The 25804-nt window shown below is 39.5% G+C and overlaps 1 protein-coding gene and 1 long non-coding RNA gene across 4 annotated transcripts in view; one reads left to right on the top strand and one right to left on the bottom strand.

The window, feature by feature from the left end:
• ALPK2 (alpha kinase 2) overlaps positions 1 to 25804 on the bottom strand; it is a 151611-nt gene that overhangs the window by 25198 nt on the left and 100609 nt on the right. The window contains exons 8-11 of one of the 3 annotated variants that reach the window (XM_072605946.1): positions 21577 to 21851; positions 19854 to 19942; positions 7228 to 7445; positions 144 to 192 (exon numbers count right to left, since the gene is read on the bottom strand). In XM_072605946.1, the coding sequence (XP_072462047.1) occupies positions 144 to 192; positions 7228 to 7445; positions 19854 to 19942; positions 21577 to 21851 (631 nt within the window). Of the gene's footprint in view, positions 1 to 143; positions 193 to 7227; positions 7446 to 19835; positions 19943 to 21576; positions 21852 to 25804 lie in introns of those variants that run through there. The other 2 variants (XM_072605947.1, XM_072605948.1) reach the window with 2 other exon arrangements.
• LOC140501883 (uncharacterized) overlaps positions 1 to 25804 on the top strand; it is a 227347-nt gene that overhangs the window by 101038 nt on the left and 100505 nt on the right. The window lies entirely within an intron of this gene.

Here is a 25804-nt window from a genome sequence, read left to right as displayed (position 1 = left end):
GAAATTGCACTCAGAATATTTGTCTTTCAAAGTTCAGACAAGAGACCAACATTGCACGTGCCAGTTTCTGTCAGTGCATGCCCCACAAGGCATTGGAAATACAATGCAAAAGCACATGCTGTTGGATTTCTTTTTCCACTCACCCTTTCGCCAGTGTTGCTATGCCAACGTCAGTTAACTTCATTCCCACACCTACAGGAAAAGAGAGGAAAGATAGGCCTGAGATACCATGAGCTTCTCAGAACGGAAATCAGCAGTCCACTACGGATGGGCACTACTGATGCTTCTAATCGACAATCATCTCCCTTCCTGTGGGAGGGAGCTCATTTTCCACCCTGGTTTCCTCTGCTTGAGGTTGGTTTCTCTGGGCTGGTGACCAGTAGCCTTTCAGAATTGTACTGACTATAAGTGAATGATAATAAGGGTGCCAGGCCTTTGACACAGTAGTAATGAGAAGCTGTAGGCTGCACATCCGGAGGACAGTGTATTCATGTCTTATGTAAATAAATCACTGTGCATGAATATCCCAACAATGGAGGGCCTTTCATAGTCCTGAGAAATGGCATTCCAGGTCTGAGGGGTCACTTTTGCAACACAGCCTCTCAGGGGGCTCCTTTCAGTTCTTCCAGTTACATCCTGTTGAATTTGTCTGGCCTCTTCTACCCTTTTCCCAGGAGCTCTCTCCAAGGAGATGCATATGGGGCTCTTTGGCTCTTGCTAAGAGGCCTGAGTCCAATTAAATATTGAAAAGGAAAGCTCTTAGATGGCAGAAGATACTAAGAGGAGGAGAGAGCATGGCACCCGGAAGCAAACCCCACTAGTAAAGAAAATTAGGGCATTTCTTCAGATATCAAACTCCAGCTCCATCAAAGGGTGAAAATGGAATGAGTGGAAAATTGCTTTGCAAAGGGAAGGTGTTCTAATTATACCCTGCTCAGGGGATGCCTTCCTACCACTGTTGTGCTGCTGTATTGGGGTAAGAGCTCTAGTTCCCCTAATACTGCTTGAGTGCTGTTACAGGACCCACAGGAGGGGAGAGAGGTGGCATGTAGCATCTCTCTTTTCTTAATTATTGAGTGTAATTTCCCAAATGCCTTTCCTGTGTCTCCTTGACTAGATTAAGCACAGACATGTCTTTTATTTGGGGCTCCATTCTCAGTTCCTGTATGCTAGCCCACCATGATTTCGAGCTTAAACCCTGAAAAATCTGCTGTTTGACCTTTGGCAAGGATGCAGAGAGCATGAGAGGGTCCAGCCTCATCAGCAGCCACTTGGTGTCTACCTACATTTGAGTTCTGGGAGGACAAAGACTGGGAATCCTGGTTTTTGACCCTGTTCTAATCCCATATTCCCCTGGGAAAAGATTTTGTATATTGTTGAGGGTGTGTGATAGTGTTTAGGACAGTTATGATGGAGCTAGCTTTCTCTATAACCCTGCTCCTAGGTTTGAGTCAGCAGCACCATTTAAGTATTGTGAGCCCCTGAGCAAGTCACTTCATATCAAAGAGCCTCAGTTTCTTCATCTCTAAAATGGAGATAATCATACCTAAATTTCTGAACTTTAGAGAGTTTTTATGAGAATCAGAAAATAACATTGTATAGGGGATATTTGACTTTGTTTTGTTTTTGTTTTCCCCAGAGAAAACTCCCTCTATCAAACAGTATTAGCAACTATTTTATCATTTACAACTATGAGAGTTTCCAGAGGACACTGAAAGTCAGACTCATCTAGGGTCCCACAGTTAGTATCTATAACAAAGGCAAGATTTAAATTCCAGGTCATACTGACGGAAGCCAGCCTTCTATGCATTACGCCCTGTTGTAAGGACCAAAATAAAGGAATATACGTGAAAACAAAGTAGTAAATTGCTACAGAGAAAGGGACTGGACCTGTGATTTCCTTAGCGTTGAGAACACCCAGATAAGGAAACTCCCTCCATTAAAGCAGGTCTCCATTGTCTCTGCAACTGGTAATTTTAAAGTGTTACCTAGGGCTCTAAGAGGTTCAGTGACTTGCTGAGGGTCACACATCCTCTGTGTGTGTGTGTGTGTGTGTGTGTGTGTGTGTGTGTGTGTGTGTGTGTGTGTGCTGCGCGTGTATAAGACAAAATCTGAAATTAGGTATTAAGACTGAGGTCACCTCTATCCACTACACCCTTTTCTTCCTTTCACAAGTTGCTATTCTGTCTTAATACACTATTATTATGACACCTGTTAGCATTAGGTAATGGTTTATCTATGATATTACAGACAATTCTTGTTCAAGAGTCCCCCCCTACACCTTCCCTAGCTTCAGGATTCTATGACTCTGTCTCTGAGGTTCATTTAAAAGCACATATTATGTGACTCTATGGGCCAAGCATGGCACTCAGTGCTGAGGGTAGAAAGACAAAAATGAAGGAATCCTTGTTCCTCAAGACCTTCCATTCTATTAGGCAAATATGTATACATATAAAGAAATATAAAATGTATACAAATTTTTTTGGGGGGGACAAAGGACAAGGAGCCTAGCCTGTCCCCTGACCCCTATCAGGTAGGAAGCAGACAGCACCAGGGCTGTGTGGAACTCAACAGCCTGGGACATTTTTCTTTTCAGTCTGATTAGTCAGACAGAAGCTCTGAGTCCTGTTTTTCTGCTTTGAACCTAAGAGTTAAATTAGAAATGGCACTTTTGTGGAAGGCAATGAGCATTTTTTTAAAGTGTTTTCCACAGTTGGGAGCTAATTCATCTCTCTTTTCTGACACTGTTAACTACCAAGACACACATGGAAACACATCATGGGGTTTGGATAACAGGGTCTATTTAAAAAAATAAAAATAAAAAACTCTCCTTGAAGATTTTTCTTCATGGCACATGTGAAATGTATTTTAAAACTGGCAATCCATTTTCTAGAGCTGCTTAAGTTTCTTTCTCCCCTGATCACTTGGCAAAAGGTTGTTGTTCCTTGCTCCTTTACCCATTACCAGATGTCACTGGTAGATTAGAAAAAAAAAAAGAAATATGATTTTAAAAAACAAAATAGAAACATCAAGAAAAAAGTTCTCTTTAGCAATGACTGCAATCCAACAAGTTACCAAAACCTATACAATATAATATCATAAATTATAATATGAAGACATCGGGACAGATTTGGCATAGCAGTCATTTTAAAAACCTAGAGCTGGACCTCACAGATCATGCATCTACTTCCCTTATTTTACAGATGGGGGAACTAAGGCCCAGGGTGGTAAAGTGACTTGTGTAGGGTCATACAAGTAATAAGTAGCATCTGAACCCAAGTCCTTGGACTCTAGTCACTGTGCCCCAGTGAAGGGATGGCTGACTGGTGAAGGGGTATGCTTGGCTTAGCTTTAGGTGACTGGTTTCCCTAGTATTTATATCCTTAAGATCTATTGGTGATAGTATCATGGAACTTTACTAGCGGCACTTATATATGTATATTTTTGGGGGGAAAGAGAGGAATTGATTGGGGTGGAGAACTCCCAGGGAAAAAACTCTATCATGGAAGATCAGAGTTTGCTCTGCAATTAACAGTCTTAGAAAATTGACTGAGGCAGTGAGAAATTAAGTGACTTGGCTAGGGTCACACTGCCAGTATGTGTCTGTCAGAGGCAAGACATGAATTTAGATCCCCATTCTGACTCACTATCCCCTAGGCTGCACTGCCTCCCTCATCTACTGCTATTCAAATTCAATTCCCAGGTTTCGTTTCTAAGTCTTCTAGTCTATCAGTATATCACTAGAAATCTACATTCTTCGAAAAGGTACTTTCCAAGACTCAATGAAAATATGATAACTCAGGCTTAGGAAGTAAAAGCAAGTACTTCTGTGTAACTGAAGGCACAAAGTATATAATGTTTACAGATCCCTACAAGGCAAAATTTAAAATCAGAGAAAGCATTATATAATATACTTAGAAATGGCCTAGATCAGAGTGGGGAACCTGCAGTCTCAAGGTCACGTGTGGCCTTCTAGGTCCTTGGGTGTGGCCTTTTGACTGAATCCAAACTTCACAGAATCCCCTTAATGAAAGGATTTGTTCTATAAATCTTGCACTCAGTCAAAAGGCCATACCCACATGTGGCCTTGAGGCTGCAGGTTCCCCACCCCTGGCCTAGGGTTGGTAGATGTCTGTAATTTAATGCCTGTTGACTTTGTATTTACTTATTTTGTATTGTGCAGAATGTATTCTCCCTGAGGGTAGGGTTTGTTTTGGTCTTTTTCCTTTGTGTCCCCAGAGTCTATCAGAGGCCTTACATAGTTGTTTGTTTGGTTTTTGTGTAGCTTGGTTTGGTCTGGTCTGGACTTGTGATTTCTTTAGGGTAATTAACTCCTGGTGAATAATACTTCCTCTACCAATGCAGGTCTACAAGCATTCTGTACCTTCCAGTCTTCAAGGGTTGCCTGAATAACTCGCCAAGGGCACACCAATAGTATATGCCAGAGGCAAGACCCGAACCCACATCTTTCTGACTGAGGCCAACTTTCTATCCACCATACCACAATGCCTCTTACTCACATTACATATAGTAAGGGCCTTTGCATGCAGTATACTCTTAATGCTTGTTGAACTGAAAATAATTGATTCTTTCCGTTTTCCCATCTATTGGGATGTGCAGTGACCCTTTATTGGAGATCATTCACGCACTGTTGAGCATTACTGTTGACGTCCTCCTTTCTCTACTCCTAACTAAAAATTGGCACATGCATCTTGGTCAGAATAGTTTGGTCTCCATAACTTTGTTCAAGAAAAATAATTTTTTTTTTTTAAAGAAAATCACCATAAAGGTTAAGAGATGAAGAATTAAGAAGCCAGATTTTTCTGATCTCCACTAATGCAGTAGGGAACTTTAGCCCTCTGTTCACTTATGCAAAGTCCAAACTTAAAATTCTTCTAGCTCATCATTCTGGTGATTTATTCTCAGCTATTTTCAGGGAATACATTGTAAGTGAGTTGCTCTTGATGACCTAAGCCAGGAGCTACCATTTTGGTTTATAGGAGCAGATGTCATGAGCTAGTTGATACTGACTCATTCATCATAGCACCGTCTGTCTTTGTACTCGTAACTGGAACATCTCTGGGACAGAATGATTGTTTTGGCTGCCCTTGTGTGTGAGAGCTGCACAGATTGGCTTGTACATGAAGGCATGATCTACTCATCACAATGACAACTGAGACAGTTGTTTCCACTAGGCCTGGCTCAGTTATTTCAGTTTTGAAGATGACTGCTTTGGATTTGCCATCTGTAATCTAATCTTCTGTTGTCCAATTATTGCCACTCTCTGTACCTCAACTGTGTAAAATAAGGATTCATTATCTGCCATGGACGTTTTTCTGAGGGGTCCATGAATTTGGGTGGGAAAAAATTACATCTTTATTTTTACTCATCCCTATGTGAAATTTAGCATTTCCTGATTATTTAAACATATTATTCTGAGAAAGTTTCTGTAGACTGCTAAAGAAATGGGTCAATGACACAAAAATGTGAAGGACCCTTGGTGTAGAGCCAGTCTTAGTAAGCAGGAAAGAGCATGGGATTGTTTGGAAGATGGATAAAATTATCATGGGCAACCATGCGGCCAACAGTAAAAAAAAAAAAAAAAAAAAAGGTAGATTTCCTGGCAAAGTTGAGTAAAAAAACACTCTTATGAAACACCTCACTGGTACGTTAACTGACATATTTCATTTTCTATCTGGAATGTAATGTATTGTGGCTGTTAATTGCCAATTGTAAGGGGAAAAAAAAACTATGCAGACAGCTCCAGGCTATAGCTTCATATTTAATGCAAAATTAGCACCAAAGAAGAAGAGGAGGGGAAGGAACTTTAATGACTGCACAACCAGAATCTAATTAGGATAGAAAGCCACCTCGGTTCATAAAGGAAGGGGTTTTTATGGCAGTGATATCTCTTCTGAGAGTAAAAGAACATAACCACCTTCGGTGTACTGGTCTCTTGGGGTCATTGGGAAGACCAAATATTCCTATCCTCTGGTTGGGGGTGGAGGGAGAGAAGGGAAGGAATCCTACATGAAGAATTACACCTTGGAAAAGAATAAACAGATCTGGGAGTACTCAGGACAGCAGGAGGCAATGGAGCAAACTTGAAATGAATTTTACTGGTTAATTGAAGGGGGAAACAGGCTTCTTATACACCAACAGCATCATTATTAAGTTTTATTAATGCAAAGAACAAAAACAAATCTATAGGCATACTTTGTACCTTGTGTTCCTGACAAGCTATGTATAAACTGAACTATCCTTTAAATTCATTGGGGAAGTTTGATGTTTAAAGGAGTCCTGGGCTGATTCCTTTTATAAAAGTAGGCAACCTTTTGTAAAGTACATAATCTCTTCTCTAATGATCTTTTTCTAATTCTGATTTTCACATGTAGTACTGGATTTGCTTAAAGAAAGGCTTACTTATGTAGCCATCCCTGGATTATCTAGGGTTGAGGTTCTTAATCTGTGATCTCCTATGGATAGATTTCCAGGGGACCATGAATTTAGATGAGGAAAATGATATCTTTATTTCTATATGATGGGCTTCCTTGATAACCTTTTGTATTTAATTTTATTCATTTAAGACTATTAGTCTGAAAAGGGATCCAAAATCTCCACTAACTGATGAAGGGTTCATGATATACACACAAAAATAATTAAGAACCCTGATCTAGAGTAATTGGTTATTCTATTTCATAAGAAAAATAATTGTATTTTATTCTATACTTCTTTTTTGCTATATGTTTCATCAAACTTCTTTTTAAGTTTTAAAAAATAAGATGTGCTTGTTTTTAACAGCACCACATAGGTAGATTGGAGCTGCATGATATGATGAGAAAAGAATGAGATTTGAAGTCAAGGGACCCGAATTCAAATCCCAACTCTGCCACGCGCGATATTTTATGATCCTATGCACACTACCCAAGCTCCCTGGGCCTCAGTTTTCTCATTTATAAGATGAGTGAATTGGACCTGATGACTCCTAAGGCCCCTTTCAGCTCAAAATCTAGGTGCTTATGAGGCTAAGTTTTGTTTTCTTTCCCTTCCACCATTCATCCTCTGGTCGAATTACTTGTGCCCATCAGTGAAGCAATAAACAGGTATTCCTTTCTTCCTCAGAGGAACAGTCTGCTCTGGCTAATAAAGTGTGAGTTCTTTTTCTCTGTTTGCTCATTCTGTTCCCAAGGGCATCCCATGAAGCAGAGAGGGAGCTAGTCTTCTTACCTTGCATATCAGTGACAAGCAGACCGCCACTTGTTTTCTGGTACACCCAGTGCTGAAAGGTGCAGCACTTCTGACCAGCTTCTGAGTCTCTTCTGAGAAAGTTGATTTCCTTCCCATCTCTGATGGAATACTTCACAAACTCCCCGATCAGCTCCTCTTCCACTGTGGCATAGGGGATGTTATTCTTAGGCCGATGAATAAGAAAGATTGGAATGATCCTGGAGGCAAAGGGAGCAGGGTTACCCAGCCAGTCCTCAAGCAGGGAAGGAAGGCTAAGCTACTCTAGTCTAAGGCTACCAGGAGCTCAAGAAGCCCATCCCTAGTGGAAGGGACTGCGATGCTATATTGAATCTTCAGATGAGATGAGGGTTTTGTTTGGTTCCACTTTTCTCAGTCAGTCATTCAATAAACATTTACTACCCTCCCTCCAAAATTGGTTCTAGTTGGTCTTGGGACAAGGTTTAATTTCTTTGGTTGGGATAAAAGAATAATAATAGCTGGCATTTGTACAGCTCTTTAAAGTTGCTAAAGCATTTCACATGCATTTTTCTCATTTGATCTCTGCAACAACCCTATGAAGTAAGCATTGTTATCCCCATTTAACAGAGGAGGAAACTGAAGTTCAGAGAGGTTAAGTGACTTGCTCCTAGTCAAGTAACTAGCAAGTGTCTGAGCCAAGATTCAAACTTAGTTCTCTGAAATCTAAATCCAGCATTCTTTTTTTTTTTTTTACTGAACTGAGTTGACTTTCCAGATGAATTAAATATCCAGAAAGCCCCAAAAGATCATGTTAATCTATAATTTAAATTAGTAGTTCTCAAACATTTGGTCTCAGAACTCTTTTCCTCTCTTGAAAATTACTAAAGATCACAAAAAGCTTTTTTTTAAGTGGGTAAAAATATCTACAATATTTTCTTAGTATTATTATTAGGAAAATAGCTTTGACTTCATGGACTTAGTGAAAGGATCTTATGGACCCACAAGGATCTCTGGACCACACTTTGTGAACCACTGGTTTGAATCATCTTCTTCACCAAACTTTTTTCTAAGGCTTGATTTAAATGATGAAATGGACCCATTGGAATGTTATCTTCTAGTTCTACCCTTGCCCAATGTAGACAACAGACTTCATCAGCTGTTCACACATGCTCAGGTTCTGTCCTGAGCTCTCGTCTTTGTGTGCTCTCCACTATCTTACTGACATCAGCTCTCATGAATTTAATTATCTTCCATGTGCGGAAGATTCCTAGATCTCTATATCCAGCCATGCCACAATCCTGAGCTATAGGCATATATCTCCAACTGCCTCACATATATCTTGAATTGGATATCCTGTAGGATGTCCTTAAACTTAATAGGTCCCCCAAAAGAATTCATAATCTTTCCAAACCCTCCCTTCTTTTGAATTTCCCCATTACTGTTAAGGGTGCCACCATCCTCCCAGTGACCCAGGCTGACAAACTCTAGGTCTCTATCATCCTTGATTCCTCACTCTTACTCACCCCACAAATACAATTCATTTTTAAATCTCATTCCTACCTTTACAGCATCTCTCAGACACACCATTTTCTCTCCACTTATATAACCATAATTCTAGTTCAGGCCCTCATCACCTCTCACTTGTTCTACTGAAATAGCCTTCTAACTTACCTCCTAGTTCCAGGTCTCTTTCCACGGCAATCCATTCCCACACACCTGGCAAAAGGGAGGGCCACTCATATCAGCCCTACACGCGCACGCACACACACACACACACATTCACTGAGCTCCCAGAGCTCATTACTTACCTCTACAAAGAAATATAAAGTGCTCTATTTAGAATTTATAACCCTTAATACATCTTACACTTCTCCACACACTTTATAATCCAGCAGCATCATTCTACTTGTAGTCCTTGAACGTAATATTCCATTTCCCACTGTCCCCCATGCCTAGAATGCTCTGTCTCCTCACTTCTGCCTCCTGGCTTCCCTTGATTCCTTTAAAATGGAGCTCAAATGATACCTACTGTAGGAGGCATTTCCCCCTAGCTTCTAATGCCTTTGACTTTCAGATTGCCTTCTGTCTTCTCTGTATGTCTCATAGCTACCTACTTATTTACATACTGTCTCTCTCAGTAGAATACACACTTATAAGTGCAGGGCCTAATTTTTCCCCCTTTCTTATATCCCTAGCACCTAACATGGTGCCTGGCCCATCGCTGCAGTTTAATCAATGTTTGCCAAGGAATTTACAACTTACTTATTTTTCCACCCTCCTACTGTCTATATGCACTTAAATGCTTAACTCAGGTTATTGAGACCATGATTAACCTGACCCTATTCCAGGGTCTTAGTCTGTTGCTCTAACTCTGACCAACTCCCTTAAAAATATATTTTCTTGTTCAATAGGGAAACTGAAAAGAGAGAATGTGGAAAAAGAATGTAAAGTATGTTGTGCTTATGGTGGACCAGTAATAACATTTTATAGAATCAGAGAATTTTAGGGTTGGAGGCAGAAGAATGCTGATAAATTTCAATAACCAGCTTTCAAAAATATTCAGGACGTATTTTTAAAGTTAACCTGCACTGCTCTGCATTTTCTCCTGTGTCCAGACAATCAACAAAACAATAAGTCAAACCATTTTTCACTTGGGAGGGACAGTTCATTTTAACGTGTGGCTGTGTCAATGTATCTATCTTAGATTGTTAGCTTCTACAAGGCAGAGACCAGGTCAATATTGTAGTTTGTTTGTTTTCACAATAAGCATACTATTATTTTATTTGAATAGTCTTTTGATTTCACTGGTATAGTGAACTTCCAGAGAGAAAACTCCTTCTGCTATTGCAGACTGATGCTTATTCTGAAATTTATAGTTTTAGAAAGTTGCCTGGGGGTGGGGCAAGAGGTTAAGTGACTTGCCCAGGGTCACATAGCCAGCATATATTGGAGGCAGGACTCCAACTCAAGTCTTCCTAACTCCTAGGCTAACCCTCTCTTTACTCCCTATATTGTCAGTCACATGATGCCTTTTAATAATGCAAGGATGATAAAGAATAACAAAATGTCTTTATGTAGACAGCTGAGGAAAGGAAAGAAAAGGAGAAATAAAGAGTCTTAAAAAGTTGAAAACTAAATCCTAAAGAGTCAGTATGGAAAGAAATGTGGATCTATACCTGAATCCAAACTCTGCCTTTTTCCTTTACTGTGTAACTTCAGGCAAATCATTTTACCTGTCTAGCACTCATTGTCCTAATCTATAAAATGAACAAGTTGTAATAGATCATCTCTAAGGTCCCTTATAATTCTAAATCTACAACAGTATGACACTTAAGAATGCAAGGCTTTGTAACTTCTGAGAAATTCAGTGTGTGCTTTGCCAGGAATTTCATCATGGGCCTCACTTTCTGCCAAACATTCTGAATGATTCTGCAGGTAGCACCAGTGATGCTTAGATAGGACTATACTCATTCTTCCAACGGTAACCAGGCCCAGGGAAGCATTTTAAATTCACATATTATCAAGTTCTGAGTAACTAGTAAGCAACTAGATCAAATGTCCCAGGAATCTATTTCCAGAATCAAAGATTTTGCAGAACATGATGATATAAAATCTCAGAAATGAGTGATAGTAGAAATAGTATATGAATGAAGGAATAAATGAACAAATTGGTGGAATTAATGACAAAAAATTGTTGTATCTACAAGTAACAGAGAATTAAGTGCCAGGTGAGTCAAGCAGACAAAGAAGTGGTGATGTTCTCTAAATCACATGAATTTGACAAAGCAGTTATCTATTGCTGCCCCCTCACTCTGTGAAAGGAAATGATGACATGACTGCACTCTCCAAACACCCATTAAAATGCATCAAAAAGGTGCACCAAATCAGTCAACTACAATTAATACTGTGAAAGGCAACAATGGATCCAATTCAAATTGGCTTTTGAGAGCCAACTTTTAAACTTTGATTTATACCTTGAAAGTTGGCAAATGCTACAAACCAGGATTTAATTTATTGTTTTGTTGATTGCCTAGATTTTAGAAAGACTAGAAAAAATGTTAATAATGCTGATTAAACTCAAAAGCGTATTCTGCCTACATTTCCCCCCAGAGATCTGATTCTTAAACTTTTACCATCACAACAAGCAACATGGCTTTGGACTTTGAGGGAGAGAGGGGGTGGAGAGAACAACTTAAAGAGAAATACAATGATAAACATGCTGGGAAAAAAACGTCAAGGACAGCCCTTGGCAAAGTTGGGAAAGAAAGAAATATGTCTGGGCCTTCCTGTTATCCTTAACCTCCTTCTCTGTCAAGGACCTTTCTCTTCCAAGTCTATTCCTGCTATGAAAACTTGTTCTTTGGAAAGGATCCCCGTCAGAAATTTGTACCTTAGTGCAAATGTATAACCTGGATTATGGGATCATAGATCATGAGTCTGAAGGGACCTTGTAGGTTCCCCAGTCCAACCATTTTTCAGATGAAAATATTAAGGCCCAGAGAGATTAAGTGACGATTACAGCTGGCAGCATGGTTTAATGGATAGAGTGATGGAATTAATCAGGAAGATCTGGGTTCCAATAGCTCAGATTCTTGCTAGCTGTGTGACCCTGGGCAAGTCCCTGGACCTCTTTGGGCCTCAATTTCCTCATCTATAAAATGAGTTAGTCTCAATGATCTCTAAGGTCCCTTCAAACACTAAATAAATAGTTATATACTTTATTCAATTTGTAGCTGGAGAAAACTGAAGCCCAGAGATTGGATCAAATAGCTAGTTAGGAGTAAATCCAGGCCTAAAACCCATGTCTTGTATCTCCCAATCCTGTAATCAAAATGATCCATTTTACCTCCCATGATCTTCTCTATCTCTTGTTTCATCATAAACTTCTTTTTGTCCATAGATCTGATAGGTAACTTTATTTTTTGCTTATGATATTACCCTTAATGTCTAAATCATGTACCCACATTGACTTTATCTTGGAATAAGATGTGAGATGTTGCTCTGTGCCTAGTTTCTTTAAGACTGCTTTCCAGTTTTCCCAGTAGTTTTGTAAAATCGTGAGATCTTGCCCCCAAAGCTTGGATCTTTGAGTTTACTAAATACTAGATTACTATGATCATTTTTACTGTGTAATGTGAACCTAATCTATTCCACCGATTCACCACTCTGTTTCTTAGCCAGTACCAGATTGGTTTCATGATTATCCTTTTATAGTAGTTTGAAATCTGATATGGCTAGGCTACCTTCTTTCACATTTTTTTTTCATTGATTTCCCTTAATATTCTTGACTTTTTGTTCTTCCAGGTGAACTTTGTTATCACTTTTTCTAGCTCTATAAAATAATTCTTTGGTAGTTTGATTGGTATGGCACTGAATAAGTAAGATAATTTAAGTAAAATTATCTTTTTTATTATATTGGCTCAGCCTACCCATGAGCAATTATTTCTCCAATTATTTAGATCTGTCTTTATTTGTATGAAAAGTGTTTGGTAATTATGTTCATATAGTTCCCGTGTGTCTTGGTGGGTAGGCTCCCAAGTATTTTACATTGTCTGCAGTTATTTTAAGTGGAATTTCTCTTTCTATCTCTTCCTGTTGGGTTTTATTGGTAATATATAGAAATGCTGATGATTAATGTGGGTTTATTTTAAGTTCCTGCCACAAAACCAATTACCTTATCTTTTACAAGACATTTTACATTTCTGGTACTATCAGTGAAACTTCCTGCCACAGTTCTGGTTCCAACATTGACTAGTTGTATGAGACCTAGAGTAAGTCCTTTCAGCTGGGAACTTGATGTGAGGCTGTTTATTTTCTCACTAAAAAAATGAGGAGATAATTTGTAAGCTCCATTCCAAAGCTAAAATCCCATGTGTCTCTCAAGTTGTAAGCTCCACAAGGGCAAGAACTCTGTCTTGTTTAACTTTGTATCTCCCCTAGGACCTAGCCCTTGATAGCTGCTAAGTAAATGTTTGTGGTTTGAATGAATGATTCTGTAACTCCAAGTCACTTTGCTCCCTCTTCTGAGGGTTTTTGCATTTTACATTTCATCTATAACTATAAAATGAAAGACTTTATCCCTTTTCAGAGAAATTTCAAGTTTAGCTAAAAGGTGAAGTGGGTAATGGGGGGAGTGAGAAGGCAGAGTCAGGGCCTTTTCCTGGTGGCCCATGCTTTTAAGGCCAGCCCTGGTGGGAAGGAAAACAGGTAAAATAAAGGGAAACAATGTCCATCTACCAGCAAGAGTTTGAATGGTTCTTAAGGGAAAAAAGAAACGGTTCTCTCCCCATAGCTCCAACTCTACAGCCGCAGTGTTTCATGGAGCATCTGCTAAGTTTCACTTTCACTACTCCCATTTTAGAGGTATTCATGGCTGCACGGTGCACCCCTTAGTAAGCCCTTGAGAATCCAACCAGCCACTTATCTTCTCGGCAGAAATAAAGGGGTTCATGGACTGCATGTGCACTCATTAATTATGTGGCATTTATAAAATACCAGCACAATGGCTAAGCACTGTTCAGCACATTAATTAAGCCTAGTCCCAGCCCAGAGGGATTTTATTTGCATACCTAATTTGGCTTCCTGGATAATCATGAATTTTTAAACAGGAAGCTGTCTTCACATACAGCATTTTCCCTTTAAGACCCTGATTTTCCTATGAATAAATCTCAGAAAGGGAACTCTCAGGGACTGATACTATCCTAGGAGGAAGAAAACATAAGAGCTGGCTTGGCTTGTCAGAAGTTGCACCATGAAATTCTCCTCAGTATTTGAAGACACAAAGATTTCTTTATCAAATTCAATTCTGGCATAGTTGTTGCTGGTGTTTTCAGTTCAGGCCCCTTTGGCTCAGCTCCTTTTCCCTCTGTATGGTTCAAAATAGAGAATACCCTTGAATATGTGGGGAGCAGATTGTATGACCTTTCCCTTCTGCTCTTCATGAGTCCCTTTCTTCCCTGGTCTGTCCCTTCTCTTGGCAAGCATTACTGCCAACTGGGATTGTTCTGCCTCCAAGCCCACAAAGCTACAAAGCCCTCAGGATCCTAGTTTATTCCCTGCATACACACAATGTGCCTATGTGGATGGCATCCAAAAGGCTGCCTGTTACAAGCTTTTCTTAAATGGATCCCAGAGTGGAGACCTACAAGAAGGATTCAGACCTTTAGATATTCTTCTGCTTAAAGATGACCTTTCAATATCCTTCGAAGTTATTCCCCAGAATTCTTCCTAGGATTCTAGAATTCTGGAATATACTGCCTTATTTGCCAGAATCCCCTGCTCTAAGAGGGGACTAGGGTTTAGTAATTATGAACATGCTAGGAACTGATTGTTTGGCTTTCCTGTTCTGCTGTTCATTAGTCCTTTTCTGCCTAGAGAGGCTGCTCAACCCAGAGGTACATAGAGAATATTTTTTCTTAGATGGTAAATTTTTAAAAATGGGTGACAGTTATACAAAGTCCCTTCCTTCACTGTCCAGTATTCCATGTCTTTATCCTAAACCCAGCTCAGCTTCTCCCTTCAAACCAGTTCCTCTGACTTCCCTTATTTCTGGAAGATACCATCTTTTAGTCATCTCTGACCAGCCCTCTCCCTTGCCTGACAGCATCCCCTTCCCAGACAATCCATTGTGGGGTCCTGTCTATTCTACTTCTGAAATATTCATTGCATCTTTCCCTCCTATTTATTCTGTTACCACTCTAATTCAAGACCTTTATTACCATAAGATTATTATAAGAGCCTCTTCACCTTCAGTTCAATTCAATATTTAGCAAGTATTTTTAAGTGGCTGCTGTGTGTGGAGTGCTATGGTAGGCTCTGGAGGAGATAGCAGTTTTGGGAGAAGATTCTGCTCCTGTCCTACTGGAGTTTATGATCGATTAGGGAGATGAGTGATATTTAAACTTTAAAGTGCTACGTAAGTGTAAGCTAAATAAATACATATATAATTCAAGATAATAGGTACATAAGAGAGATTCAAACCGAGATCATCGCTGGGGAAGGATCTAGGGAAGCCTCATGGAGGAGCTGGCATTTGAGCTAGGTTCTAATAGTTAGCAGTTTAGTAGAAACAATCTTGGATGTGGAATCAGAAGACCTGAATTTGAGGCCTGGCTCTGCACCTGAGGTGCGGTGTGTCTTTGGACAAGCTTCTCCACCTCTCCACCTCTCCATCTCCCTTGGTCTACTTACTTCATCTGAGCTCAGGCTTAGTGACTGCTAAGAGTCTTTCTGGCTCTAGATTGCTATGTCATTCTATGAGTGGGGATTCAAAAAATCAGAAGAGAACAAGGGTGTTCCAATCACAGTGAGAGCCCAAGTATGGAGGGGTGTGGATGAGGGATGGCCAGTAGACCAAATGACAGGTAACAGGGAATACTACGAGATAAGGCAGAAAAAAAGTTTTGAAAAAGACAAGGGAGATGAATGCCCCATCTCTCCTGCCACCCTTAGCCCCCAACCCTAATACTTCTTTCATGTCTATTACTCAGTACATTTTCCTTAGGCAAGCTACAATCACACCACTCTTCTGCTGAAAAACTTTAGACTTAATTTATTCTGAATTAATTCCAGATTCCTCAAGCTGTTATTAAAGGTCTTCCACAAGATGGACTTAACATAACTTTCCAAACTTAAATCTTACAATTCCTCTATATCTGTCCTATGTTCCCCAACATCCTCTGCTATTTTCCACTTCTACGCACAAGTCTATGCTCAAGCTGTCCCTGTTACCAGATGTCCTCTTTCCCATCTACCCTCTGTAAAGAATTGATTCTAGAGTCAGAGGACCTGGGTTCGAATCCTACTTATGAAGTTTACTATAGTGGCATGTGAATTACTTGAGATAAACAATAATTTTGATACAGTTTTATTCTATAAATGCAATGGTCATGCATGTGTGCTTCTATTGACACTAGGCTGACTCAGAATGTCTGACCTTGTCTAGATAAGACCACACTGAATTTTCATTTTCTTCCAGTTGTGTGCTGGATTTCATGTTATCTACATGTGCTTCCACTGCTCTTAGTTATGCTTTTAATTCTATGATTCTAAATAATGGATAAGGAGTGTACTTTAATGACTGCTACAGATGTCATGGCAGCTGTTGGTGTGGGAATTGGAGTGTTTCAAGGAAAAGCTCAAATGAAGAGCAAAGGAAAGTGTGATCAAAACCAAAAAACGCTAAGAACTACCCAACTATTGCTACAAAATAGCCTAATTAAATTTCAGAAAACCAAGACGTTTAGAGGGCGCTGATAGTTGGAAAGATTTTTACTGATTTCTAGTATATAATTCTCAAAAACAAAAGATCACTTTTAAAAAATACAGCTTCTAATGATTGCTTTGAAGAAAAACCACTTCTCATTGGCAAAATAATACAAACACTGGAAAAAGATAATTTTTGAAAATAAAATTCACGTTATCATTCAAGGCTATACCAAAAACATTGTGAGAAGTATGGTGAGCTTACAAAATCTGAGCATCTTCATCAAAGTGTAAAACATATACCCTCAAAAATGTTTTGGGAATTTTTGTTTCCTTCTGGTGGGCTTGAAGTCTTATACACTTTAAGGGGATGATAAACTCCGACAAATATAATGATATATTGAGAAGGAGAGTTGTTCCAGAATTATAGGAATTTTCAGATGCAGATGGATTACTGCAACCTGTCTTGATACCATGTCACATGTCACAAAAGGTTAAGAAATGTTTCCAAGGTATAAAGATAATCATGCTTCAATGACCTGGTAGCTCTGGACTTAAAACCTTTTGAAAAAAAATTATGCACTATAAATAAGGCTAACCTTAGGATTTATGATTTCATAATGAATAACTAGTTATGTTAAAATCTTGAGAACTCAGTGCCATATCATGAAAAACAATGATTGCAGCAAAAAGGATACTGCATTTTTAAAAAAAATTTAAGGATTCAAAAGCGTGTGAGGTTTATGTCATATCAAGAAATTTAATTATTTTATTCTGTCCCCATTAATATGAACACCCCTGTACCTTAGGGTCAAGGACAACTTCAGTGAACCCAACATACTCCTTCTTTTAATGTGTATACTTACATACATATGTAGCATTGACCTGACAAATAAACAGGCAATCACATATCTTGGGTACTGAACATTTTTGGCTGGCTTGACAAATATTTAGGAAGTGGGCTGAAAAAAAACCCAAAAATGGTATGAATGAGTCTGGATCTATCTCTGTAAGACTTTATGGGGTTTTGTGTTTGCTTTGCAAGTAGGATTTATTGGCATTCATATGAAAGAGAGTATCAAGATGCTTAATTATGATTCTTTCTTTTCTGTGGCCAGTTAGCTCAGAAGATTAGAGCTTTGTGCTTCATTAATAAAACCATGGCCAGGGACTCACTGCCCATTTGGGTCACGTAGCTTTGGGAGGTTCTATGGCTACAGACTCTGTTTCTAACCTTGACCAGATGTCTAGCAAAAGTATGCCACTGTGGATCCAAAGGACTGGTTGAGGGTGTGTGGCTAATGTGGGAATCTACCATGACCAATGCAGAAGTAGCATGGCATAGGGGGCAATCAAGATTGGGATCCAGGAGTTGGATTCTTGTTTCAGCTCTGCCATTTACTAGGGGTGTGATCTTAAGCAAGTTACTTAAAGGGTCTTTATCTATAAAATGAGACTAATGATACTTGCACTATTGACTTCACAAGACTTCTATGTGGAAAGAACTCCTGGAACATTTAAAAAGCACCACAGAAATGGTAGAGCTTGTGGCATGAGAGGCTTCATGTTTCGTGCATACCAAGCCAGCCTCAAAACCAGGAAGAATTGTGTTCAAAACCTACATCTTACATAGACTGTCTGTATAATCCTGGGTGAATCATTTAACTTTCAATGCTCTAGGTAACTAACTCTCTATGATGTCAAGTTGCAGAGGTACTGACCTACTTTGGTAGAGGGCGTTTCCTCCTGGGGGAATTCCTCATTCCAAAGAAATCATAGGTCTAGACCCCATTCCTCTAAAGTGGAAGTTATTATTTCAGAGGCAGTGTGGTGAAATGGAAGAAGCCCCTGGGTTAGAGGGCCACCTCCATCATTCACTCATTGTGGACAATAGACATAGCTGTATTGAGTAAATTACCTAATCTGACCAAACCTCAATTTATGCATCTGTCAAATGGAAACAATAGCACTGGCAGCTCCAATCTTACAAAGTTATTGCGAATTAAGTACTCTGCATACCTTAGGACAATACCTTGGGGATCTGTGATTTCATAGATGTCAGAACTCCCTCCACTTATACAGATTGCCACCCACTCATAAGTCACTAGAGAGTCATAGGGAGATGCCCAAACTTCAGAAAAGTTAAATGATTTGTCCTTAGGTCACTCAGCTAATAAACTTCAGAGGCAGAATTGAAACTCAGGTCTTTTCCTATCTAAGAGCATCACTTTACTCTAGCCCATTGCCACTTCTTTTTGAGGTTGTAGACCATACAACTTTATAAATATCAATTGGTCAATCTACAAGCATTCATTGTGGATAATGAGTTGCCTTAGAGTCAGGAAGTCTTGGGTTCCAGTACTGTCTCTGACTCTTACCAGCTATATACCCTGCAGACAAATCAGGATCCCAGGCAATTCTCTAAGACTATCAGTTGTGGAGAAGTTTCTGGTCAAGATTGATATATCAATGGAATCTTGGGTCCTGTCTCTTGCAAAGCTCCTCTAAGCATTTAATAAATACCTACTTTGTGTCACACGTTGCAATGGATACTAGTCAAAGACAAAGATAAAGATAAGAACGAAAGTCCCTCAAGGAACTTACTATTGGGGAAAATATGCACACATTTAATATAGATAAAATAGATATAAAACATAGAATATATATGTGTACATACTCATATATGCATGCATATTTATATATTTTTTCATCAGTAGATTATTGCAAAGCTTCTATGAGATTGTAATATATAAAATCACTTTGTAGATGTATATAAATTTTATTATATATTAAATATTATAATTAGCTAATATTATTAATAGTCAATGACAGCTACCATTTCTATAGTGCTCACTATATGCCAGGCACTGTGCTAAGTGCTTTTACAATTATTATCTCCCTTGATCCTCACAGCAACTCTGGGAGTTAGGTGCTGTCCCTATTTTACAGTTGAGAAAACTGAGGCAAATATGAATTAAGTAACTTTTTCTGGATCACTCAGTAAGTGTCTGAGACTAGATTTGAATTCAGGTCACGCTGACTCTAAGCCCAGCACTCTATCCACTAGGTCACCTAGCTGACTCTAGTAAAACAACTTGAAGTGCTTATCCTCTGAGTGAGAAGCCCGAAGTATTATGTTTTCAGGTAAACAACATATCATATTCATCCTAATTAAGTGAAAGTCAAGGGACCTGCCTTTACTCTTGGCTGACCCTTGAATGAGATCACATCCAGTGGGCCTGGGATAAGGGCCCAGCATGGAGGTGAGAGCTGGGTTTTCTCTCTCCTTTCTTGGGACGGGGAAGTGACCCTGTGGCCCTGGGGATCTTGGGATGAATTGTATTGCTGGATCCCTCTTTCCAGTATCTATCCCACCATTGCTTCTAGTATCATCTCTGGTGAGACAGATGGGGGACATTACAAACCTGAACATGGCTACTCACTCTGGTACTTCTCCAAAGCCTTCCAAAGGCTGGGCTTCGGCTGCATAGATCTTGGCATACTGTCGGGCAGTATTTTGGACATAACATTCCTATATCACCAAGAGAGACAAAAAATACATACTACTAGGAGAAAGCCAGGCAGCAATCTCTGGTGAGGATAAGGAAGCATGTTTGCAATAGAATAGGTAGCACACTTGCACAATGCATAGCTGCTGGCTAAATTCACTTTGCTTAGTTACGCTTATTTATTGCAAGGATAATCCTATTTCTCTCCCTCTCCCTCTCCCCCTCTCCTCCCTGGGTACTCGCCCTCACCCTCTCCATCTCCCACCCTCCTTCCCTTCCTCCCCCTGCCTCTTTCTCTGATTTTTAACTGAAAGATTGGATATAGGGTGGGAGTTAATAATTATGAGAGAGCCATCAAAACATTTTTTAAAATGTACAGAAGAGAACAGAAAGCCTTTCAAAGGGAACACAGATAAACAGGACAGTTTATGTGTGTAGCATTTTTTATATACTTTAAGAAAAATAAGCAGTATGAAATGAATACACATGGTTTCATGTCCAACCTTTTTTCTGTGCTCTACTTTGTATATGGAAATGCTTGTTTTGGAGTGAATGTTTTGGGGCTTGGGAGATTTGGTGTGACCAAGAATAACCACTTTCCAAATATATTTTCAATCTACCTCTAGAAGGATAATATAGATTGAAATCCTAGAGGACCTGCTAGGAGTTTACAGGAAAAGGGATGGAATTAAGACTGGCTATATTGGAATAGTGAGTGAATGAGACCCCAGAAATAGTCTCTAGTACATAAAAAGTGGTAATCTAGCACTGTTCCACTCTTTTCCCACTAATGCTACTGACTAACTGATCTATCAACCAGTCACCTTTGAACAATGGTTTTAATTAGTTAGAAGGAGTTTAACAATCATTACTGGATGGCCTCAAGAGAACTGATTGCTTATCCACTAAGTGAGAGTCGAACGTTAAGGGTCACTAAACTACTTTCTTTCTGTTTCATTCTGCTGAAACAACCCAAATAGTTCTGGGCAACAGTCCGAGCGTGTGAAATATCTGCTTCTGCTGCAGAAATGTCAAAGCAGAAGCACACACAGCTGAGTCTTCAAACAAGGCTTAGTGTCTCCCTTGATACTCAATAAAGTCCTGGGAAGAAGGGATTTCTAGGTCTGACTGTGGCTTTACTAAATGAGACATTTCCCGCAAAAAACTGAAATATAGTTAAAATCCTGACTTCTCCAAGACCTGGCCAACTCTGGTCAAAAAGTTCTGAAACTTGTATGAAGTCTGAACCTTAATTGTGAAGAACTGGTGGGAGAGATAATTTATCAAAGCAGGTCCTTAATAATTAGAGATCTAAAGAAGTCCTTGGCTGAAGGTTTTCCAAGTTTCTTCATTTAGATTAGGGGCTCTTAAAATGGAGGCCATGGATTTGTTTAGATAAATAGATAATTTATTTCAATATAATTGGTTTCCTTTGTAATACTATGTATTTTATGTGTTTAAAATATTATTTAAGAAGGACTCCATAAGCTTCACCAGACTGCCAAAGGGGTCTATAATGCAAAAAAGTTAAGGAACCCTACCTTAGAGGAAGCCCCAATGACCCCAATTTAGATTTTAAATTCAAAATATCAGTAAATCCCATACCCTGAAGGATGATCTTTTGAAGCTGACTGTACTGGGGGAAAGAAGGACCCACCTGTGCAGCAAGTTTGTAGTTCTTCTGGACAAGTTCATCATTGTTTTTGGTCCCATAGGCAATTGCATTGTGCACTTTGAGTACGCAGGCATGGCCAGGGCTGAACACAGGAGTGAGACCCTGCATTACTTTACTTCGGAAGGCTTTGCGGTGGATCCCTTCTCCAAAGTGGAGCTCTTCTGTTGCAATCTGACCATGCAGATTGCCCCCAAAATAGCTGTCACTGATAAAGTCTTCTCTGAAGATAAGCTGGCTGAATTCAATCTCTTCAAATTCTGAAACACAGAATAGTTTTGGCTGGGTAGAACAGCTGTAACTATGGCCTGTGTTCAACCCTCACCCATAACTGAATATGCTTATATGGAGAACAGTGGTTGATCTGAAGGTTTTTAAAATGTTTTAAATTGTGTATTCCTGTGTACACAGATATAATATTACAAAGCAAACTCTAAAAAGAAGATGATTAGGTGAGGAAGAACGAAATAAAAAGAAGAGCTGTGTCTCTGAAGAAAGGTAGAAGGAGATCCAGTGTTTGATCAGTCAGAGGAGAAAGAAAGGCTCAAGACTGACTGAAGCAAATGTTGGGAGGGCAACCAAAAAGGCAATTTTACGCTGACCCCAGAAAATAGAAATAGGAATGGGAATCTGTGTTCATCCTTCATTTTTGAAGCAGACCAGGGATTGGGAATAGTGCCTAAGTAAGTATAAATGGGCAGAGGAAGGTAAGACATGGATGAAAAGACTGGAAGTAGCCATATAGGGCTTTGGGGGTCTTTGATTGGGGCAGGGTTATAGGTTGGGTGGATTTCATCAGTATGATGAACTTCTGGTATGCAAACCCTCCATATCAATGCAGAACAAGTGTTGTGCAATTTATAGTCTTAAAGAGTTCCCATGAGGCAGTAAGAAAGCATGTGCCAAAGGCAGGCTTTGAATCTAGGTCTTCCTGTATCCAGGCCTCTCATTCCACTATCCCACACAGACGCTTAGATATATCTCAATGTTACAACAGAAAAATGGCAATGGTTTTGCTAAGACTAATTTATATATTGGGTTAAAAATGTTCTTGTGTTCTGTTCATACATGTTTCAAATATCATACCCTGGGAAAAACAGAGTTTGTTTTTCTGTCTCTCTCTCAGTATGATCTCTTTAAAAGAACATGGTCTATGATCTGTGTCAGAAGCCATGTTGTCACACCTACAGGGGCCTGCAACTGTTTGTCAGAGATCTAATTGTATACAGAATTAATTTTTGATCAGAAAGGAGTTTGAGAATGAAGACACTGGAGTACTTCTTAAATAGAAAATTCAGGCCCACATTTGAGAGCTAGCCACCAGGAAAAGCAGAGATGATGAAAATTACCATTATGAGATTGTCACCCAGGCCTGCGTAGTTTCTTGCTGCTACTATGTGATTTTTCTTTCTCTTCCTACTGGGCCATAAGAAGTCAGGAGAGTAGCAGACAAAATAGACTTTGTCCCGTTCTGGTATTAGGAGGAAGATTTGGTTTCTATTTAGTCTAGCTTTTGGGTATCAAAATCAAAGAGATCATATTGAATCCACTTGAGTGGTTGAGCATTAATTAAGAGTATATGTGAATGGACCAATCATACAAGAGAGATAGAAATAGAGAGATTTCTCTTTTGTTTACAAGACTTAGATAAAACATATGAAAAGTGAAAATGGTGAGAGACCACTTCACCAGCCATAGGCAGGCTGCAGGGTAATCCTCTAGGCTATCTATTCATACATATACCCACACATATACACATACATACATAAAGATACAGTGTGTGTGTATATATATATATATATATATATATATACATAAATATATATTACACACAAACATATATGCACACACTTGTATGTATAAATTTTTTAAATGATGCTTTGCACAAGAGAATAACCATTTTTATATACAATGCAAAGACTTTTCAATTCTTGTGCATGACTATTTCTAATTCTATAGGGTGGCCCCTGACTCCTAATAGGAGAACAAAGTAAACTCTATAGGGGCAAAAACAGTAGTCTATTCAAAAGCAAATCTGTATATATCACAATTCCATTGCTTAAAAACTAGAGGTACCTAGAATTAATGAAATATTTCAGTGTAATTCAGTTTATCAAAAGGGTTATGTATTTCTGCAACTCAAGCAGAACTCCAAAATTAGTTCAGTCAATCCTTCAAGAAGATGGTTATCCAGGAGAACATGTTGAGGTATAGGAAGGAAAAGCTGCAGCAACAGCAGAGCACAGGATGGGGCACCATTAGCAGCCCCACCTATGATTTGCAACAGATCAGGGTTGCTTGACAAAGATACAGCAACAGAAGAAGCAACACCAATCTTATTCCTTATCCTCCCCTTCAGCTAAAATGATAGCATCCCTCAGTACACTTAAGAGAGTAATTTGAGGGAAGGTGGAGCCAAGATGGCAGAGCAGAAATAAGGACCTGATAGAACTCTCCCCCAAAACCCCTCAAAAAACCTGTAAAAATGACTCTAAACAAATTCTAGAGCAGCAGAAGCCACAAAATGACAAAGCAAACTGTCAACCCAAGACAATCTGGAAGGTTGATGGGAAGGGTCCATCCCACCAGGCTTGGAGCAGAGTGGTGTTCATCTTGGGTCACACCAGAGCAGACAGAGTGGGAGCAGTCTTTAGGGGACTGAATCGCTGGCAGCTGCTGCAAATTCCAGACTTCTCAACCCACAAACGCTAAAGAAAGCTTCAAAGGTCAGTGGGAAGATCTCTCACCTGACTGAGAGGGGAACATGGTCCTGCCCCAGCTCCAGGGCAGCTGCAGCTACAGCTGAAGCAGAGGCTGCTTCTGGAGACTTCTACTTAACAAAGCTCAAAAGTCAAGTAACTGGCTGGGAAAATGAGCAAATACGGGAAAAAGAAACAGACCATGATTCTTACTTTCTCGGAAAAGAGGTATTTTCTTATACCATCAGTGATGAGGAAGATAAAACATACAGCCAGAAGACAACAAAGCCACAATCCCTACATCCACAGCCTCTAAGAGAGTAATAAGAGGCAGAATCTGGTGCAGGGACTTTAGAAGAACATTCTAAAAAGTAGTCTATATTCTGGCCCTTGTTTTTGTTTGTTTTCTTGTCTGGACTTGTGATTCCATCAATGAAAAGAAGTTCCATCGTGTAAACTTCCTCTGGGGAGATAGCTGCAAGACTTCTCTGTTGCATGCAGTCTTAGGGAATTTCTGGGATATACTAGAAGGTATGAGACTTGCCCAGGGTCGTACAGCCAGTATGTGTCAGAGGAAGGATGTGAACCCAGGTCTTTCTACCTCTAAGGTCACCCCTCTTATCCGTTATGCAGGCTGTTTCTATAAGGCCTTATGGGAGGTGGAATAAGCAATTGCCTATGTGGTATGAAAGTAATGACAAACCACTCCAGTATCTTTGCCAAGAAAACCCCATGGACACTATGGTCTGTGAAGAGTTGGACATGATTCAACCATAACAATGTGGCATGATTTTGGGACCTTGAGAAGACACTCCCCCCTATACCCTCCCCCACATAAAAATACTAGATTGATATGCAAGAATTTTGCATTAATGGAGCTTCAGTAATGGTTATTTGCCATATTTGCTGGAGAAATGCTCCCTTTTCCTCTTTCTACCAATATCGCTGGCTAGTTGAGCTAGCAATCTAAGTTTTGCCAGCCAGTGAAGTTTTTAAATTGGCTGTTCTATAGTCACCAGCTGTCCTGAAACTGCCTGGGAGTGCTGAAGAAAACCGGGTTAGCTCTCTTTCCATTATAGTTCGGCAACTTGACATAAAAAGATCTTCATCTGAAATCAGAAGATATAAGGTGCCTTCTTTGGTGTCAGAAGGGCTAGAGAAACAGACCCTGGATGACTTCCATGCGCCTTTTCAGCTAGGGTTATGGTAAATGGTAAATGTTTAACAAACTGCTCTCTACAAAAGCAGGATACACTTTCAAGTTTAATCTGCATTTTTAACATTTTTCTACATCACTTTCTTAAGTCTAGACAATCAACAAAACATTAAATCAAAACTTGAATTGTAGTATTTGCTGATTTCTGATGCATAAATCCTCACACTGAAAATTTAACAACTGGCTCTTGAAAGCCAGTTTGAGCTGGCTGTAGCACATCCTTTCTTGTTGCCCTAAAATACTGATCATATGAGACTGAGATTGTGGCTTAATGTCTACCCTACTATTAAGAACAGAG

Source organism: Notamacropus eugenii, chromosome 4 (assembly GCF_028372415.1).
Source record: "Notamacropus eugenii isolate mMacEug1 chromosome 4, mMacEug1.pri_v2, whole genome shotgun sequence".
In the NCBI taxonomy this organism is placed as follows: Eukaryota; Metazoa; Chordata; class Mammalia; order Diprotodontia; family Macropodidae; genus Notamacropus; species Notamacropus eugenii.
Note: the sequence above shows the minus strand (reverse complement) of the source record. Positions and strands in the feature narration are given on the sequence as shown.